Here is a 22,025-nt window from a genome sequence, read left to right as displayed (position 1 = left end):
ACATATTTCGTGAAAAAAAAATTAGTTAATATTATTTATGAAATAGGTACCTTTGCTACTGTTAGTTGTACCTAATCCCGAAGACATATTCTGCAAAAGTTTCGTTTCTCTTCTATCACCTTTCAAGGACATTCCCCCTTCATTTGACGTATTCGCTACACCCCGATATAATTTGGAAGATATTTTACTCCTCTCGCCCTCAGGAATTCTCTCCTAAAAATTTTGCTTTTGTTGAATTTGTGATATGCCATAGATGATTAAAGAGTTTTGGATATAACAAATTTAAAGTTTATTTTTGATAATTACTCACTTGATATTCCGGTGGATCGTAGCTGATTATGGAGATGGGACGGTTCATGGCTTCTTGATAGCTGCGTTTATCCCTTGGGAATCCGACGATTGTTTGAGGGGAGGATTTCAACGTCTTCTCCGCTAAAAACCATTAATTTTAATAGAACATGTCAAGAAGAGTTCATTAAATTATAAAAACCGTGTTGAAACGCATATTTTGTATAAGTTGGTAGGTGTGTAATGTTTCTTACAAACTGCTTTTCACGAGTTATAATAATTAATGAATGAAGATTTTAAAACCCATAATATTACACGGAGAAAACAATTAAATTCCGGGAATTCGGAAAAAAAAAACATTCGACAAAGTGATTTAATCAAAAATTAAAGGTTTTTTAAATGGAATTACCTGCCCTTAAAGCCTCTTCTTCGGCATGTCTCTGCATGACTTCTCTAACGATTTGCTCCAATCTTGAGTTGTTTTCATTTTCTTTTTCCAATCGTCGTCTTCTTACAAGATCTCTGATACGTTGAAAACTTTGAGCCAATTTGGATTCATCACCGACTTCCTATCACAGTATAAATTAATTTCAAAAATAGGCTAAATTTTGACGTCTTTGTGAATATATGATATTGACACTGACAATTTGCGTTTATATTGATAAATTGGCCACAAATAATAATTTTCCTTAGTTTTTACATTTCAAAAATATTTAGCAGAAATCAATTAAATTATTCGTTGTTGCATAGAAATCTTTAAAATAACTATAAATTTTACTCGAAGCGTTAAGTCTTTCTTATCATTTATAGCTTTTTTCTATGTTTGTGACCCAAAAAGATTATTCATCAATTTTCATCTTCAACAGTTTTTTTGGTAGAAATGGAAGCATAGAAACCGATTCTTTTCCACCAAATACCAAATAATCTTAGAAATAAATTAAATTTAGCTTCCGATCTAAGAAAGAATGAGGTCAAAAAATCAAATAAAACATTCCAAAAATAAAAAGAATTTTACCTGCTTTCTTGTTTTTAACTCTTCGGAGTTGAAGCTGTTGAGTAACAAGGCCAAAAACAAATTCAGTACCATGAAATTGCCCATAACCAAAGTCGGTAGGAAAACAGCCAAACAAGTTCCCGAACCCTGTACAACATTTAAAACTATTACTAACCACCCCGAATTAGATATAACCAAATATAGTGTTTCTGGAGACAACTCCAGAATATATATGTGAATTGGAAAATGCTTATAGATCTTTTAGTGAATTCAATTATATTTTCGGTGGAATTAATAGATAAATACCTCTGCTTTTTCGGCTCTCATACAATCCCAAAGTGGCTCAATCCATTCCCCACATAAAATACGAAAAATCATCATGAAGGAATGAAAAAAATCCGTAAAATTCCATCTGAAAAATTAACGTAGTTGTTTAAAAAAAACTGAAATAAGAGATATTATACAAACAAGGTGTAAGAATGTTAAAAACGGTCAATAGTTATAGCAAAAAATAGAATATAATTAAAATTGAGATTATATCAGTGTTTTATTTGTTCACTTTTATATATAAATTACCTTGGTACTGGATCGGGAAAAAACTTTTCTTCTGTATAGTCTTTGGCGAACAGTTGCATACCTATTACAGCGAATATATAGATTACTATGGCTAGTACCAGCGTTAGGTTACCTAGGGCCCCAATGGTACTTATAATAATGCTGAGAAGTACTTTCATTGTTATCCAAGACTGAGCCAATTTCAATACTCTCAACTGGAAAAAATGAAATATATAAACTGAAATCGTGATGCATCGAATATGAATTTGAGATACAGGGTGATTTTTCTGGTACATAGAATACAAAATGAAAATTTGTCTTATGAGTTTCTAATAATAAATTAATCTTGAATATTTATAATTTTCTCCTGCCTTTGCTTTTGATGAGAGTTAACTTGAGCTTACTCATTTTATATAGAAGACTATATATTATCATATTTAGTTTATTGAAATCCCGTATTTTCATGAATTAGAAAAATATTGTTAGGAACGGGTCTCCGCCCTGGAGCCGGTCCTGCCTGGTAGAGTTATAAATTTCGGCGGATGTTTGTTTTTTTTATACAACTTTTTGTTATAGCAGATCGTTTATTCACATTGTTTCTTGTGAATAATTATCTAAAAAGGTCTATTTATTTATTTGTTTCATTTCTTTATTTTCTAGAACTATTAAAATTTTGAAATGTATATAAAGAACTTTTGTAGCGGAATTTAGGTCAGTTAATAATAAATAATCATAACGAACAGACCGAAATACAAAGTAATCGACGAATTTAAAAAAATTAGCTAAGTGTTAGTGATAAGTGAATTATTATAAGTTAGTTAAGTGTATATATGAAATCTTAAAGAATCACCCTGGTTATAAAAAGAGAAAATAAGTTCTCTCAATGGGGTGGTTAATTGACCCCAATAACAATATATTGAGACCATTTTCAGCTGCGCTTAACTGCGGAAACCACTTTCCCGGAAAATAATTCCGGTAAATCCATTGTATCGTTTTCCACAATTTTCCCAGAGTAGAATAAGTTTCTGGAAATTGATTTTCGCTTAAATTTGTTAGGTAAAAATAGATTTTCGGTTTTCTTTTCGCTATAAAACGATTTGAAAATTTAGTTGTTAGTAAAATGAATTGTTAAGCTAGATTTAAGAGATACAGGTGAACTAAAGGGTACTATTTACATTGTCCTAGAATAATTAATCATTTTTTTATAATACGGAAAACTTGTCACAAAAAAATTCACTGCTAACTTTGTATTATAGACAAAAAATCGAAATGAAAAATTATCAAAAATTATATGAGGACATCACGTAATATTTTTTAAAATTTGTGTTGAATGAAAGCTCAATTTTTTTTACAATAGTATAGGTAATTTTATTTCTATTTTTTCATATTTAATCTTTTAGATTTCATAGGCGTGGGTGATACATTTTAATTGAAATGTACCCTTGTAATATGCCATTCGGCTTTATACTTTTTTCTTCCAACATCTTGAAGATTCCTTTGTTTACGTATTGTAGCACAGTAGTCACTACGGATTTATTTATTCTAACTTTCGAGATTTTATTCTTTACATTCGCTGGTAAGTTTTTCCTTGTTTTTTTATTGTGCTCAAAAAAATTTCAGTTATCTTTATGGATTTTATTTTGTTTTAAGAAAATTTAAAATAATTTCCGTGTAAATTCGTATTTGCTATTTGGGGAGCATAAAAAATAGAAAAAAACAGATTCCTCTTTGGTAAAAAAGTATAAACTCAGTTTTTTAATATGTTTGAGTATGAGCTCCTTTTTTGTTCAAATCTGCTCTACCTACTCGTTCTTTTTTTAGTAATTCCTGTTTCTTTCCCCATTTTAGGAAGTTCAACAAAGGATTCAACAACCAGACTACAAATTCAATTCACTACAAAAATTGGGAATCCAGTAGAGGGCTGCAACCATTCCGGATTTCCATAAATGAGTCTCAGCCTTAATTTAAATATTTAAATAAATCTGAATTATTTTTAATCCATCTAATGCGATAATAATACTGAAATAATTAATTGAAGGATGTCCTTGGGTCAAAAAATAAGTCGGAGACTGCCCATATATGGTATAGCAAATTACCTTTCGATTTTTATTTATTTCGTAATTTTAATTAGATAAGTAAAGATGTGACAAGTTTATTAATAACTGTTTTTAAAAATTTTGGCTCTTCAATTTCGACTAATATAAAATCTACGACATAACCTAACTTTTAGTAATCAAGATTTATAAAATTGAAATTGTTATAGTACTTACCAAACGTAGACCTCTTAATACCGACAGTCCATCAACCAGTTCGAATATCAGATCTAATAAACTAGCAGAAACAATAATAAGATCAAAAATATTCCATCCACAATGAAAAAAGTCTTTACTCAGAGCCATTATTTTCAGACAGCATTCGAAGGTGAATATGGAAGTAAAAACCTGGGAAAGAAAAAAAAACAAAGAAAAATTGATTTTGTACGATTATATATATATATTATTTTCGTTACCTTATTTCCTATATCTAGAGCTCTAAGTATGGACTCGCTCATTCCATGGTGTTCCATCGCGAGAAACATGGTATTCAGGACTATACATACCGTGATAGCCAGTTCGAACAGTGGATCTTTAACGATCTGATAAAGCCCTTGCTGGAACTGCAACCAACCGTCGTAATCTATACAACATTGCTCGCAACCGTTGCAATTTCTATCAGGAATTTCTTGATCTGCGTATAAAAAATGTAGTGACATCTGGTGATAAAAATAATACTTTCTAATACTCACTGATAACAACGATATGCGAGAGATAATCAGGTTGAAGCGTGTACATCTCCTTCTTCTTACAGCTACCCACGCCGTTGCATTTGATAACTTTTATTTGCTTGGGAGTTACTGCCACTGTGACAGGTGTCACCTCAATTCTCTGAAAGGGCAATAAAATGTTTGTTTGTTATATTTACGATATCCTATAACTGTTTCGAGGTAACATAAAGTATTGACATTTCAAACTCGAGGTATGCAACCAGAAGACATAAATTATTGTGACTACGTCGTCGATATATTACTTTATATACCAAATGTATAGGTAGATGAAATCTATTTTATTACTACTAAAATTTATATGAGGATTAAATGTGAAATTTTGTACTGAAAACAAGGATAACAAATTTCATACATGTCCTGAAAATGGAGAAGGTCCAGAGGAAATTGTATGTGAACATTACACGATCATTTTGGAAAGTCACTGCGTAGAACCGAAAATATAGAAAAAACTTTCAGCCTGTGATGATAAGTCAACTATGATGTGGCAAATTATCGCCCAATTTTCCTGATAACAAGCCTAGCTAAAGTATTAGAAAATATTGTGGAAGCTAGAGTCAACAAATTCGTGAGAATTTTTTCATTTGCAAAAGCTTTCGACATTCTACTAAAAACCTTTTTTTAAGTTATAATGAAAATCGAAAACAACAGGTTAAAATAAGTATAACAATATTACAAAAATCCTTCTCTTTTATAATATTAATTTTTTGAAGTAAAGTTTTCTATTTTAAAACATCATTTTTAACCTTGTTAAAGAATATATTTTGGTATTTCGTAAAATGAAGAAAAAAAATGGTCTTCGAGGTACAGGTCACAAGTTTAAGTATAAAATCGATAATACGAATTCAAAATATGTTAAGTTTAGTTAGAAGGTAGTTTATTTCTCTCCGATACTTAACATTATAAGGACATACCATCGAAACAGTAATAAAAATAAAATAATCTTTCAATTGATAACGTATATAGTTTTTTTCATAAATACCCCATAATCCCAACAAGAAGTGACAGGTGAAGTGCCTCAAGTAACAGTCCTGGGCCCTTTGTTATATATTTTTATTGGAGAAAATAGGTCAAATATATTGTGGTTATAATATAAGGACACAAACTGGTACAATTTGAAATTGAAAACGAGAACATGGGACAGAGAAGTTATTATTTGCACTTATGGACTTTATACCAGATGATATGAAAAAAGAAAATACACTAAAAAGATTCAAGACTGCACTAATAAGTTTTATAGGGAATAGAGCAAGAAAATATATACATGAATTGACAGTTTTAGATATAAAAGAAACTTAAAACGTACATTGATTGTGATAGTGACAGTGTAGTTGTGAGAGTTGGTGTAGTGTGGTATTTGACATTGACATTTGATTGCAGGCTCGCCACCCACCCTCCCTTTATGTTCGCGTACTATGTTTCAAAAATTAAATGGTGGAAGGGGAAGGTAGAGGAAGTGTGTGGAGCACGAGCAGGCGTAACTAGCACGTGCGCACCTAGTTAAGTAGTAACTAACCTAGAATCTAGAATTTACATTAATTTACGAAACTTTGACATTGTCATAATTATATATTTTAATGAGGATTCACGGTAGAATATTCTGCAATAAATTAAAAAATTAAATTAAAAGAGAATTAGGCCCGGGCCCCCTGTTTTAAGAGAAGCAGTATATAGGCTGGTTATCAACTAAATTGTATTACAGTTTTAACGGGATTGCCCTAATTTTATGATCGGCAGTGTAGTTTGGAAAATCGAATTGTGCAGATTCAGTAATTCATTCATTTATAAGCGGAATTGAGAAAAATGAACATTGAGATAATATTGGATAACTAAGTGAAATGAAATTAAAATCATGTTTTTTATAGTTCGCACTCTATATTATTATTGTGTATTTCGTTGCTGAATATAAACAAAAAAATTTTTTTAAAAACTCACTGTAGCAAAAGTACGATTGTTATAAAATAATTTTCATCACACATCTCACGAAAAAATAGATTTGACCGAAAAAAACTTCACACGACATTCTTTTTATCTAGAAAATGATGTATGAAAATTTTACGCACGGCTTTGAATAAAATTCAAGTCTTGAGAAACTCCAAGTCGGATTTTAAATGAGTATCTACGCCGTGAAAAGTTTCGTGATCAAAACATATCTGGGTAAAATGAGACTCGTGAATTTTTCAAAACCGTCAATGTGTTAAAGGGCACAGAGGCGGATTAGACCAATCGTTGACTAATAGAAAAATGAATTGAAACTTTTGTATTGAATTATTTATTCAAAAACTCACCCTACTGCTTGGAGTAAGGTGAGATGTAACTTCCTCCGACGTAGCATCCCCTTCCGGTTCGTGGTCGTCGACTACACCTGAATCATCAAGGGAAGACTCTCTGTTGTTTCCTTCCCCGCTGTTACTACTGGCTTGTCTACTTTGCAGACCTAATCTATTCGGATTTGGACCTGTCGTGAATGGAAAATATTTCGTAGAATATATATACAGGATGAACGGAAATATTATGATTGACTCCACCACTTACCCAATGTATTATGAGGATGTAAAGTATCTGTTCTTTTAGGATCGTTGAGTTGCACGTGTTTCGGAAGAGGATGGGGAAGGGGCAAAGCTTGAGGTCGAGGCGATTCTTGACTTTGTTGACTATGTGTGCTACTATGTCTCGGACTAGGACTGCGACTCGGCGTGACAGATCTGCAAAACGATCTTTTTTAACGCGGTACTTTCACAATTTCGCGAAATATAGAAATAAATAGATAACAACATTATAGAAAAAGCTTTCTTATGCTTTGTTGATCTAACCCAGGCTTTCGATAGGGTAAAACAAACCAAATCAAAAAAGTGCTACAAATCATTAAGGAACTCACTTATCCATTTAGAATACAGCACGACAACAAACTCTAAGATGACATTCCAATGCAGCGAGTTCAGAATTGTATGCTACGCAGATGATGTTGTCCATATAACAGAAGACAAAGACAATCTTCTAAAAATGTTGTTTCAGAGTAATCTTCTAGATCAGAAAATGCAGTTCCGAAATTAGAAAGGCCTGCTACCAGATAGCAAATGTGGTCGGAAGGGTACAGAGAAAACGAGAGTGGAAGGTACACGTCGAAAGAATAGAGAAGGATCGGCCTACGAAAAAGGCATTCAAAGAGACTCCAACTACCAGAAGATCAGTAGACAGGCCTCTAAAAAAATTGACCATATAGCCTTCTTAAACTATTTTATAGCCAAGATGTAGAGTTTTGATATTTACTCAGTAGCAGAAGTTCTGGGAACTGCTTTTCCTCGACCTTTCCTGCTTAACAATATATTAAGAGGTTTTTCAGATTAAGATTTTATGGATTCCTACGTAAAGAATCGTTATTTTGATAAACAGACTCAGTCTTTAACCTAAACAACAGATGAAACAAGAGCTGGGCCGTTAGGTGTAAAAACCTCACCATTGAAATCTTCAAATGTTAATGCAGACCCTTCGAAAAGGATTTATTTCGCCAGCCGTTTCCAAAAGCAGTAGCCAGGATAAATACAAAGAAAGACTGGAAAAACAATTATAAATATAAAAAATCAACTCCAAAAATCTTGCCGTTCAAAAAATGGAAACAAAAGTTGTAAAAAACAATAAAAAATATCAGGTAGTAGAGACCCATATGTCAACAGATGATGTAGATAGTGCAGATGAAGATTCAAATGCAGAATTTTTATAAAAAGAAACTTTTTGTTGTTTTTGAGTTACCACAATTTGTTCTTTAGTTATTTATAAACTCGTCTTTTGAATCTGTTGTTTTGTTATTTTTTTACTGTCTGTTTCCTTTTTTAAAAATTTAATTTTCGAATTTGGTAAATGGACACAAAAATTGAAATGACTTATTCAAATTCTTGCAATAATTATTATATTATATTATAATAATATTTTTTCTGTGTGAAGAATCTAAAAAAATGTTTCAAAGTACAACAGTCTCCCCTAGCAATTGATAGTTACTTAATCCATTCAATACAAACATTAAAGGTACCGCAAATTTTCGGACTGTCAAATTCGAAGAAAATCGATTCTTCTACGATAAAACGTAACAGAAATTTCGAAAATACATTATGTTATTAAAAAAAAAATTACCGCAGTCATATTTCCTTTTTTCCAGCTAATAATAAATAAAAAAACAGTTGCGTTACCTTCGACTGTTTTTCTTTGGAGACATCTGAAATATATTGGAGTCTTTGGTCTCTTGTTTATTGCCGTTGTTTTCAGTTGCGCCTGTTTTCGTACAACTTCTGTTTCTTTTTCTGCGTCGCGTCTTCTTTCTCGTGTAAGACGATAACAGCACTCCTTTTCTGGCGTCGATTTTTTTTATTTTCTGTTTCGACAATTTTTTTACGTTCAACGTTGAAGGATCGAAACTAAACGTGGAATCCTCTCGGTGGTCCACCAGTTCCTTCTTTCTCTCCTATTCACGAAAAATTAATTAAGTTTTACTTTCGATCAATATTAGTAGATAACAATGTTGTCAGATTTTGTTATTTGTAATAGAATATTGGAAAAAATGTTTCCTTCTACGTATAAAATAAAGCCGTGAAATTTCATATGAGATATTGCAGAGTCCTGTTTTTGCGATTGGCTACTCTTATACACGAATCTGGCTACTCTTAACTCTAAATTCAATGAATTGTTATGTATTACACAAGTTTTGAAACCCTTATCTCCGAAACTTGGTTAGTCAACATCAAAAGATCATGATTCAATGTACTATATAATAGATTACTCTCTGTATAGATGTGATCGAAAGAATCGTCGTGGAGGAGGTGTATGTATTTACTTGTCTTCAGATATAAGAAAGCATTTTGCTGTTAATTCTTTTGATGTCTCTGTCAATAATATGGAACTATTAGGTTTAAAAATTTCTTCAATTTCGTTTGTGCTCCACATAGTTTGTGTTTATCGACCTGGAGACTCTCAACTAGCTGATGACATATCACTCATCGAAAAACTACAGTATTTGTCTACTATCGAAAATGTTGTCATCGTCGGCGACTTTAATTTTCGAGAAATTACTTGGAAAATTACTGTGGCACCTGGGGATTGCTTAAACTCTAAGAACCGGTTCATAGACTTTGTCCTAAATTCTAATCTTAACCAGCTGATAATCGAACCAACACATTTCAGAATCAATAATATACCATCTACCCTAGATTTATCATTTACAAATGACGAACAACTACTGACTGAGCCCGTGATAGGCTCACCAATAGGTATTTCTGATCATGCAGTCATTACAAGCCAAATACAATTTAATGTTGACTTGCCATCTAAAAACAATAATGCTACAACTTTTGAAATAACCGATTTTGAGAACCTGAACCGCCACCTAGCTACTATTGATTAGGCACAAAATTTAGGTGTCTCACTGGATTCCACTGTAGTATGGGATACATCTACAACTACTGTTGTGGACCTTAAAAACAAGTATTCTATCAGGAAAGTAGTGAACATAAATAAAGTAAAACCTTGGATCAATGGTGAAATAATCTCCTTGATTAGATATAAAAGCAAATTGTGGCGGAAGTACACGCGCACGGTCAGTCAAGCTGACTTTGAAATTCACAAAAATTTTGCCAAAGATTTAAAAAAGTCAATAAAGGAAGCCCGAGAAGTGTACCAAGAGTCTATAGTATGCAGCGACAATCCTAAAAAATTATACAAATACATTCGATCATCATTGTCATCAAAAACATCCAATCCTCTAATAAAAAAAGATGACGGCATGGTTTGTCAAAATGACACTGACAGTGCCGAAGTTTTGACAGACACTTTGTCTAAGGTTTTCTCTACTGAAAATATCAAAAATAATTTACCCGACATTCTGCCCACAAGAGTAATTTCATCCTTAGAGTAACTTCATTTTACTCCTAAAACTGTCAAATGTCACCTTCAAAAATTAAAAAACAACTTTTCTCCCGGTCTTAATCTAATCTCTCCTCTATTTCTAAAAAGATGTTGTAATGCTCTCGTTCATCCTCTGTCTATAATAATGTCCTTGTCATTTAATACACACATACTACCTCCTATCTGGAAAACAGCGTCGGTAACACCAATTTTCAAGAAAGGCAATAAACTTAACCCCAAGAACTATCGCCCCATTAGCCTCACACCAATCATCTGTAAGGTTATGGAATCTATAATTTCAGAATATGTCAATGAATTTGTTTTGATCGAAAAACTGATACCTGAACAACAACAGGGATTTGTAAAAGGACGTTCAAAATGACGAATCTACTTTGGTGTGTTAATGAATGGACAAAATCTTTAGACAAGAAAATCCCGACGGACATCATTTACCTAGATTTTGCGAAAGCGTTCGACCGAGTGCCAAAACGAAGATTACTGTATAAATTGGAACATATTGGCATACGAGGTGATCTACTGGAGTGGATTGACTCAATCTTAACAAATAGAAAGTTCTGTGTGAAAGTGGGAAATTGTTTTTCAGCTGAGAAACCCGTATTAAGCGGTGTTCCGCAGGGATCGCTACTGGGTCCTCTCTTATTTATAATATACACAAGTGACCTCCAATTTCATATTCTCAAAGTAACAAAGTTTTCTATGCCGACGATTCGAAAATATTCGCTGATTCATCTCTTCATATAAATCTTCAAGAGGACTTGGATTCGATCTCTAAATGGTGCTCAGACTGGATGTTGCCTCTTAATGCAGATGAGTTTGTAGCTCTTTACTTAGGCAAAAACAATCCGAGACATACAAACTGCTTAAATGGTCAAGCCTTAAATGGAGTGAATTCTTGTAACGATCTCGGTGTTACAATTACCACGGATATAAAACTTATATTTGCCCAATTATGGAGTATTGTGGAACTGTGTGGTGTCTGGAACTAGTGCTGGAAAAAGATCTTCTCGAAAAGGTTCAGCGTCGATCAACCAGATTATCCCTCGGGCGTACAAGACCTAGTTATACAGAAAGACTAAATATAATGGATTTACCGACCTTTGAAAAACGTCGTCTTCGTGGCGATATGATAATCACCTATCGCATTTTAAATTTCAATTATGGTAACTTAAGAAACATATTTAATGTAGTCACCGATAATCGGCTTCGAGGACACAGATGGAAATTGAAAAAAGAAAGATCCACTTGTCGGACAAGGCAACATTTTTTGTGTAATCGTGTTTTTTCAACATGGAATCATCTACCTGAGGATATTGTAACGGCACCGTTTGTCAATATTTTTAAGAATAGACTGGACGCTTTTCTATTTTCTAGTTAAATATTTTTTTCCCTTGTAATTTTTAATTTTCTAACTAGGTACTTTAATTACTTTAATTTTTGTAATATATATATAATATATTTCAGGGCTTATGGATCTTAGGGTCCCTGCCCGTACTTTATTGTAATAATAATAATAATAATAATAATAATAATAATAATAAAATGAAAAGTATCGGTATATATATAGTACTATAGCTACCTCTTGAGTAATTTCTGCTTCTTCTTCGTAACTAAGAGCTACCACAGCCAACATTAGATTAATAAGATAGAACGATCCGAAAAAAACTACTACCGTGAAAAACGAAACGCTGATTGGACCACACGCTGACAGCACCTGAAAAAAATTAATCAACAGTTTGTAGTAGGAATATTTAAATCGATTAAAAACTTCACATATTACATCGTTCAATTAATCGTGTGACTGACATACAGAAGGAGCTGTCATAGTCAAATCCATGACGTTTACGAGGTACCAACTTTCAACAAATTATGTTTGAATTTTCACTCAATAAATCGTGTGGCTGGCACAAAGACGGTGCTGTCATTGTCAAATCTTTATGACGTTTACGAAGTACCAACTTTAAAGAAACTATGTGTGAAATATCATGATGTTTTGTTAAGTAAAAAAGTGAAAGCCATTTAGGTGAAGCTACTTTTGTTATTTTTTGAATCAATTTCGTGTGTTAATTTATCATTCCTTCTTGATGGAATAAAGGAGTGTACAAGCTAAGCAATGGTTTTAAAAGTGTTATTCGCACTCTGCTCCATCGAAAAGAACCATTTGCTAAGGGTTTGCTGAAATTAAACGTGGTCGTACAGACACCTTTGATGGTGATGGCGAAAACAAAAACAAGTCCACAAATTGGCCATCAGGAAACATCAGAAGGCAGATCCATCACTTCACTCCTCAATCAAAACGATCATCATCTGAGTGGACTGCAACCGGTGAATCACGTCCGAAGCTTCCAAAGGCGCAACAATCAGCTGGGAAGGTTATGGCTTCAGTTTTTCGAGATGCTCATGAGATATTGTTCATCACTTAACTCCAAAAGGGAGAGACAATCAATAGGGAATATTACATTGAGTTGTTAGGTCGTTTGAATGCAAAAAATCAAGGAAAAACGGCCTCATATATCGAAGTTTCAACAAGACAATTCAACGATTCACAAGTCGATGGCAACGATGGTTAAACTCAAAGTATAGTCCAGATCTGACCCCAGTGACTACTGATTTGAAAAAAGTATTCGCTAGTGTGAAATTGAGTCCAAATGAAGAAGTAATTGCTGAAACTGAAGTCTATTTTGAGATAAAAGATAAATCCTCCTCCAAACGCGGCATCGAGAAGTTAGAAAAGCGTTTGAATGATTGTGTAATTACATTGATGAATAAAATCGATTTTTGACAAAAAATTTTGTTTTTCTTAGTTAGTGACACAACTTATTGAGTGATGTATCTTTAATTTTGCTCAAAAATTCGCTCGAAATTGGATGATTTTGAGCTTGTTTGCTGCCATCACATCCTGTACCATTCACTTATTATTATTAATTGACTAAATGCATGTTATCCGTTCAAGTTTTTCAATTCTGGGTATTTTGCAAGCCACTTAATATCATCAATTGAATATATCCTGGATATTTGGTGGACCTCCCTACAATTTCGCCACTTTTTACACAGGGTTTAATGATGCATCTAATTAAAAACCGCTTAGTGATAAACACGCTTTTGTATGTTGAATGAATCGAGGTTACGATCTGGTGAAGGGTTCGCGCTCTTTGTGCTTTTTTGCATAATGAACAGTACTTAAAAAGGCATATTTTAAAGTGCTAGGAAAGCTGGAATTCTCAACGAAAAATTATCAAAATTATACGAGAATTTTTGAAAAGTTTTCTACGTAATCTATTTTTTATGAGACCGAAAATTGCCAGTAGTCATATTAAACAACCACAACACCATCTTCCAGAACATCTTTATTTTCTTTAAATAGCGATAATAAGGCCTGGGAAATGTTTATTCCAATACACTTTCGGTCTAAAGCGAGCAAACGCTTTAAAAAAATCCTTATATGGAACAAATCTTCACTATGACTTACTTATTTACTTATAAGATTTTCAAACAGAAACTAAGCGTCCAAAATGGATGAAATTCTAAAGGAAATCTTTCAAGTTATGCTAATAAGTGCTGACGTTTTCGAAACTTTCCAAGCAACTATCTTATAAAAATAAAACTTATGTATAAAGTTGAGGTTATAAATTTTCTATAAAAAATAAAAAAAATGTTACTGTCAAATCAGATCCTTCATCCGCCATAATATATTGGAATGTATCGCCATCTATTGGTTATTAGCTGAAGATATTTTATATTAAAGATAACTAGAAAGTTATTAAAAAATGTTAACGTTTAGAGGGCTATAAATATTTACTCGTATTTATCTTTATTTTTTTTAGAAGTTAGTTTAAAATATTGTATTAATCATGAACGGCGTCGAAATAAACGATAATACTAACCATGTTATATACGTTTTCCCAATAATCGAGAGTGATGAGCTGGAACGTAGTTAGCATCGACCACAGGAAATTGTCGAAGCTGGTGTAACCGTGGTTGGGATTTCCGCCGGTGCAGAGGCAGGTGTGAGTCGGTGGACAATGTCGGGAGCCGGTGACGTTCCCGCACAGATACGGCTCTCCTGTTGAGTTACGTCGTAACCAATTTGAAGGGTCCGAAGTCCAGCTACAACATAACATTCACAAAATTTTCCTACGGCAAATATACGGAACAGAAAATTGTTTTATTAACATCACATCTTATAAAACTGACTAGCAAATTCTTCATGTTTACACTTTTGGTTTGACGATACTTTATAGAATAAGCGAAGCAAGTTCAATCGTGTTCGAGCTGCAAGGCAATAAACTACAAAAATTCCACGCAAAAAGTTTAAAATAAAAAAATCTATCACTGCGTATATCGGAAAGAGAGAGAAATTATTTTATGTCAAAAAATTGTTAACATTTTGTAGACAAGAGCTTTTAAATAAAACAAAAAAAAAATAAAATATATACTACCGATCAAAAGTTTTTGCCTACCCCGTAATCCATTCATTAAATTTCTCTTTCATATCATCAAAAGTAGATCGAATCCAAAAATAATAGTGTCCTTTATTTGTTAACTTTATATGAGCGCATGTTTTGTTGGACAAGTTAAAATTTGTAATCACCGGTTAATTTATTCATTACTCTTTAGCTATGAATTATTTCTTTGGTGTTTATGATTGTAGTTTAGTCCTCGTGACCCTGTGATTTATCCTTGTTCGACCAAAACATCTTGATTTCTAGTTCGTATACGAAGTATTTTCTTTCTCGTAAGTCCCGACTTGTAAGTTTTGAAATGGGTAAAACCAAGGAAAAATCGGTTAAAATTCCTGCTATAATCGCAAGTTTTCATATATAGGTAAAAGTAATAGATAGATAGAGGACGATTTCGAAAAACCCCAACCGTTGAAGATAAGTAAACGTAATCAATGACTCACTAGTCCAAAGATAGCAGCTCAGATCAATGAATCTTTTTGTCTTTTTGGAAGGATGGCGGTGGAGAAACATCTCTTAAATCGTCAAAATAAAATTAAGAAGTTGAATAACATAAAATTTGGACGCATGAAGAGAGTTTTATGGAGTGATGAGTCAAAATTTGAGATTTTTGGGGGAAGGGCGATTGAAGACTTAGTAGAAATTGAAAGGATTTTGAAGAAAGAAGGCTACAAAAAATATGAATTTATCCAGCGCCTTATCGGTAAAAAATTATCTTCCCGCGAGACAACGATCCCATTCCTCGAAGTTGTGTAAAGAATATTTGAAAGCATTGGAAATGGAGAATTATTTGGCCGTCACAGTCGCCGGTCCTCAACCCAATTAAATTATTGTGGGACAAATTGGATAGGGAAGTCAGAAAGTACAAAGGCACATCTTTGAAATATCCTGAAAAACGAATGGAACCAAATAGAAGACGATTATTGGTCGAACTTGTTAGAGATAAGGCCAAAATTGTGCACCAAAATAATAAAATCAAAAAATATGTAGCAATTACTTCAAAATATAATTATCAAAATCGATCGTATTGTTTTTAATCGTTATGTATCACGAAAAATGATAAAAGTTAATGACTTACTTATACCAGACCTCGTAGGAAGCGTTGTGATCGTCCATTTTGAGCACGCATTTGTTTCTCAGTTCCCCTTTGTATACTTGCAAGGCGAACAGCGCGAAAACCATCAGACAGAAGATTGTGAGGGTCATAACCTCGGCTAACTGTTTGAAGGAATGTAAGAGGGCGTTGATGATGGTTTTCAAGCCTGGAAGGAAAATTAAAATTTGACATGACAAAGAAAAAACAATTATTGATCAATAGTTTATTCATAAAATTCGTTGTAAAATATGAGGTGACCGATTTAAGTAATATTATACGTTTTGAAGATACGTGCAACGACCATGAGTTAACATCAAGAGCCGACTGCCGTTGCACATCGTATTATCATTCATTCATACATTCATTTAAGGAAGGCATTAAAAACATAGAAATTATTCGATTTCCACGAAATCAATTCGGTATTGAGTTCCTTAGTAGATCTGCTGTGCCAAAGAGCTTAAAGATGACATTGAGCTGCTAGATCGTCGAACTCCAACCATCATCACACCAGATAGCATTCGCCTTTCTGAAGAGGCGTAAGATGATTTCGGCTTAACTCGACATTAGTATTGGCATTGTAGACCCAAAAAACGACGCTATGGATTCCATAATTGTTAATCTTGGAACAAACATTAATGCAGTTGAAGGTTTATCGTCGCTTCGATACTAGGCTTAGGAGAACGATTCCGAATCTTCACTACAGACAAATTATGGGTGCTCTATTACACTCTTGAAAGCAAGCACTACTTTAACCCTCTGAAAACACATGTAAAACCTGCTTATCGTTCGATACGGAGGAGCATTCCAGCTTGAAATGCGATTCCTCTGCAGGTTAAAACGCGCCCCCACACCGCAGTCATACACGCTCGAGACAATATCAGAACTGGGGTAGGAGATACTAGAACATCCCTCCTATAGTCCGGATTTATCACTATGCGATTACTATATGTTTGGACCATGACCGTTGAAAGAAGACCTCAGAGGAAGTTGATACAGAGATCAAGGTTCCGAAGAGGAGACAAATTGTACATTTTTTTAAATATTATTATAAATAAATGTGTCTGAGCGTTTGTTTGGTTTATATCTGAACCGCCCTCGTATCATTATTAAATAACTGAACTTCGAAAATACGGATTAACGCCATAACGGCACTGTCCGTAAAAAGTATAGATTGTGATTGTGATAAGACAGGGAGACAGCTTCAGCCCTAAACTATTATCATGGATAGAATCATGGGATGAAGACAATGGAAACAACCTACTATACAGGATGGGGACAACGGTAGAGTATTTCAACTAAGAAGTCTCATTAAATGAACATCCAACTAGCTATTCCGATATTCTTGAGTCGAATACTTCTTTAGAATGAATTTTTCTACGCTTTAAGCTGTCCAAGTTTCTTACCAACTCTTCATCTATAAGTAGACTTGCTCTCTATTGAGTCGAGAATCCTAAGGTTAAGCTTGAAGCTCCAGATATGTAAGGAATACTCCAAAGATGAACGAGTCTGGGCCTTATAATTAATTAAATGTTGTGAAGTATGCAGCGTTTTGGTCTTCAAGACAGCTCCAAGTTTTTGTGAAGCTGCCTTAGCTATTTTAGCCAGTTAAGAATTTATGGAACCGTTGGTGATAATCATACTGTATACAACAACCACTACACCAACACATTGTCTTACGCGCGTTTCGATAACCAAGTTATCGTCTTCAGTGACTGAACTCAACTTTACCTTCGAGTTTACCTTCAGTCTCTGAAGATGATAACTTGGTTATCGAAACGCGTTTCAGACAGTGTTCAATATGACTATGCCAGGAATTTACGATGATGGTGATATTTTATGTTAAATCAAATCTGTATTGATAGTACAGTTTTGCTGTTGACTACGTGGTTGGGTATGAGTCGAAATTATTAATATAAACGATGATATTGGTGTGAACGAAGCTGTAAATCGAGTTGGTAGCTTTGTCAAGTGAATCGTTGGTGAGTCTCTGGGGAAAACAATGGTTAACCTGAATCCCTTTTGAAATGACGACCGATCTTTGAGACAGGTACTGAATCAATCTATAAATCAGGGCGACAAACCTTATGATCTCAATTTATTTAGAAGATTAGCAAACTGGATCCTTCCAAGAAATATATCCAGAGCGTTTGCTCAAGATTCCTTATAAGTTGATGATATAGATCAAGAGATCCTTGGTTGCTGATGATACTAGGACTTGAGATAACGACTTTCTCCATGATTTCGGTCTAAAACAATCCGACAGTAGCTGTTGCAAACCGTCTTTTTTCTTATCTTTTGTATGGGTTGAGCTACAGGGAAGAAATTTTTTTTATAGAGTTTGTACAAATAACCAGGAATCCAACACTATTAGGTGGCCCACCAAAAAAGCTCAAGCTCAGCGTCTTAAGAAAAGGCTATTAGAAAGTTTCATTAAAAGAAAAAGGTAATACGTATTTTGAAAAAATAAGGAAGTTAATCCGGAGAAAAATGTTTACTTTAACTATCTTATTTAACTACACAGAAGTCGTTTCTTGTAGTTTGCACGACATTTATCCCTAACAAAAAGCAATTAAACTTTACTAAGTAATTTTCAGAAGATTAAACTTTATATTCCAAGTGGCCGACTATGTATTAAATTAATTTTGAAACAATGCAGTCTTACCGTTTGAATTCGTGCCGTATTTATGGCGCATTGACGGTTATTAAATAATTTAATACAGTGTGCAGTTCATATCTGACACGAACACTAGAGAAGAAGAAAAAACTACCCTGTGCGTGTTCTCAGTCGAGTATTCTAAAAACTCTAAGAAATAAATTGTGAATGGTGACCCGAACAGGGAAAATATTTGGAAATTTAGCCGAAGGAACAGCTGCAGATATTAATTTTGATTACGGTTTTAAATTTTAGTGTAACAAGATTGAATCACAAAAAAAACTTTGAACAAAACCAGTGGTGGATTTATGAACAGGCTGAAGCATACGGCGGCGTATTTCAAGGGACTGAAAATTTTTTATTTTATTGTTTACACGAAGAAAACAAGTTTATAAATATTGAGTCAAGAAAATCTAAATGCGTCCATCTAAAAAAAAAACGTAAATATAAAAAGAAATAATGTCTTCAAACTTTTATTGCTAAGTAGCTTCCGTGTTAAGTAGAATGTACTGTGTGTTTTTTTGGCTGACCTGTTAACTGCTCAGCTGTTTGAGGAAGTCAAAAATTTGGATATAGATAATTCTCAAATTCTTCTAGTAGGCATATACATAACCCTCCTGAGCATGATGCCGAAAATAAGGGCTGTGCTTGAACGAACGACGAAAAAACAAAGAAAGGATGTAAGTGGTTGAATTTGCTGAATTTTTTTACAGAATTCACAGTATGTCCTAAACAAATATGGAATTGAACTAACCAAAAATTCCTGAAAGAGCTTTTGTTTACTATACCATTGGAAGAAGATGCTCCATGTGTGAGAAGAAAACCACTCAAACGTTGTTATTACATAAAAATAACATTATTTTTTCTCCATTTCCATAACTGCCCAATACACAACATCATAAACTACAATTCAAAGAATGTTTCAAACGTTTCTTGAATCATCCTGTAATAATTTTCATAGTTCTGGGCATTTATGGGTTAATAAGCAATACCAGCAAATAATTGAGAAAAAAGTGATTATTTCTGAGTGTTATAGAAATACGAGGATGGTCCAAGAAGTACGTAGTCTAACAAAGGAAACACAAAAAATTTTGAGAAAATACACTTTTTTCAGCGATTATCAATAAGTTTATTACCCTTTTTATAATAATAAATGTCAAGTTAGCCATTAACTATTGACATATATTCATTGTTGGAAAATCTTTGACCACCGAGATTGATTTTTTCAAGTCTGGGAACAGAAAATAATCCAAGGAGGCTAAATCTAACGAATAGAGTGCATGAGCTGGTGTATAATCTTGATGAAACATCACTTTCTTATGGACCAAATTTTTGCTTCATTTCTTGGCTGAAATATTGCAGTAAGTTTGCATAATATTGGCCGTTGATAGTTTTTTCTTTATCAAGATAATCGACGAAAATTATCCCACGCAAACTCCAAAAAACCAACGCCTGCAGGTCCTGACCTTCTTTGGAGCCGGTTCTCCCTTTTCAATCCATTATTATGATTGTTCTTTCGTTTCGGGTGTGAAGTGATAGCCAAATACTCGATGGAAACATCTGTTTTTGTTCCATTGCGATAAAACTCGGTACTGAAAACGTTCACCATTGAAGGCTGCCAAACAAATACTAAACAACGTGGTGTGTCCAAACTTGAAACATATGCTGATATTCTGTATATATTATGGTATTTTCTAAGCAACTACCGCCATCTCTAGGTCAAGCCAGGTACTTCTGGGACCATCCTGGTATATCTCCTTTACTTTAAATGTAGTACAATATTGAAATTTTCTTTGCTTGAAATAATGTCTTTTAACCATTTTATAGGTGAAAATAATCAAGGATCTTACACGAAATCTTTTCAAATTATAATATTTTATTGATGAAAAATATAATTTATATGATTGAGAACCAATATCAGAGGTCAGTAGAGGCGGCAATCACTGTAACTAACTGTTGTTTTCCTAAGCACCACATTGAATTTTTTTTTCTAACTGAAGGCAATTTTTTAGTAATAAAACATTTTATAATTTCCAGACACTTTTAATGATTAAAATTTGACGTCTTACGTACTTTTTTGATATTGTTTTTTAGATACTTTTTGACTAAGCGCTTATTATTCCTGGAAACTTTCATTAAGATCTTTGGTTCCGTTTGTTAACATTTTTAATGATCTTACTAACAAAAAAATAGAGAAAAACTGTATAAATAATTTGATATTTGAAATCTAACCTGGTAATATCGATATAGTTTTCAATGCCCTCAACACTCGGAATGTTCTCAGACCAGCCAGATTGCCCACCTCCATTCCGATGGTAGCATAACCGCTGGTGATGACAACGAAATCCAACCAATTCCAAGGATTCCTTAGATATGTATATTTGTTCAATATAAAACCTTTCGCAACCGTTTTTATTATCATTTCGAGGGTATAAATCGCTAAAAAAATATACCTGAAAAGAGAAAAAAATACTTTTAATCAATCACTCAATTAACACGTTTGGTTTTAAGAAAAATTCAAAATTTATCTTCATTATATAAGGGGTCGTTTCAAATGACAAATATAGAAAAGTCTCTAATAATTTATTGATTCGAATAAAGTCTTCGATCTCATAAAGGTTCTTACGATGTTATAGTTAATAGAGACTTACTCGGCTTCTTCAATCGTTTCGGCCATGGCGAGGAAGACGCAGTTGAGCAAAATGGTTGCCATAACCAAATAATCGAAGTATTGATTGGTGCACAAATATATACATGTTTTTCTGACCGGATTGAACGGACTAAAATAGAAGAAAGAACTGGTAGCTGTGAATCGGTGGATGTAGTTTTTTCTAAACCTTTTCGACACCACGCAGAACGTCTGAAAAAAAAATCATAATAATAACATTTACAGTAAACATTCTTCTTTCCACCATGCTCTTTAGAGTAATTTAAAAACGTATCATTCCCTAAATTTCGTCTCTTATAGAAGAATCAAAAAAATATACTTTAGGGGGCACCTAGAAGATATTCATCTTATAATTCTGCTTCCAAAATACCTTGTCTCCTCCCCAAGACATTCGCAGTGTCTGCTGTTTCCATGGCTTGCTCGCAGAACCTGCCAGAAAACCAACCACCAGTTCAATGTCGTTTCTGGTCATCAAGAGAAGCTCTTAGCTGATGTAGCAATGAATCTGTTGGATTGTATTAGATCTGGAGTGTTTTTACAGTAAGACTTGCAACCTGCAAGGTTGTTCTCGTCCTCATTT

At 33.5% G+C, this 22,025-nt stretch overlaps 1 protein-coding gene across 3 annotated transcripts in view; it reads right to left on the bottom strand.

The window, feature by feature from the left end:
* The window catches only part of LOC130893501 (sodium channel protein 60E), a 72,783-nt gene that overhangs the window by 12,196 nt on the left and 38,562 nt on the right, over window positions 1-22,025 (bottom strand). For all 3 annotated transcript variants that reach the window (XM_057799703.1, XM_057799721.1, XM_057799711.1), the window contains exons 2-18: window positions 21,429-21,637; window positions 21,010-21,230; window positions 16,107-16,290; window positions 14,453-14,675; window positions 12,148-12,282; window positions 8,843-9,114; window positions 7,194-7,363; window positions 6,947-7,116; window positions 4,623-4,761; window positions 4,347-4,564; window positions 4,108-4,278; window positions 1,859-2,052; window positions 1,589-1,694; window positions 1,304-1,429; window positions 698-857; window positions 311-432; window positions 51-213 (exon numbers count right to left, since the gene is read on the bottom strand). In XM_057799703.1, the coding sequence (XP_057655686.1) occupies window positions 51-213; window positions 311-432; window positions 698-857; window positions 1,304-1,429; window positions 1,589-1,694; window positions 1,859-2,052; window positions 4,108-4,278; window positions 4,347-4,564; window positions 4,623-4,761; window positions 6,947-7,116; window positions 7,194-7,363; window positions 8,843-9,114; window positions 12,148-12,282; window positions 14,453-14,675; window positions 16,107-16,290; window positions 21,010-21,230; window positions 21,429-21,637 (2,983 nt within the window). The remainder of the gene's footprint in view (window positions 1-50; window positions 214-310; window positions 433-697; window positions 858-1,303; window positions 1,430-1,588; window positions 1,695-1,858; window positions 2,053-4,107; window positions 4,279-4,346; window positions 4,565-4,622; window positions 4,762-6,946; window positions 7,117-7,193; window positions 7,364-8,842; window positions 9,115-12,147; window positions 12,283-14,452; window positions 14,676-16,106; window positions 16,291-21,009; window positions 21,231-21,428; window positions 21,638-22,025) is intronic.

The sequence above is a fragment of the Diorhabda carinulata genome, chromosome 1 (assembly GCF_026250575.1).
Source record: "Diorhabda carinulata isolate Delta chromosome 1, icDioCari1.1, whole genome shotgun sequence".
NCBI lineage: Eukaryota > Metazoa > Arthropoda > Insecta > Coleoptera > Chrysomelidae > Diorhabda > Diorhabda carinulata.
Note: the sequence above shows the minus strand (reverse complement) of the source record. Positions and strands in the feature narration are given on the sequence as shown.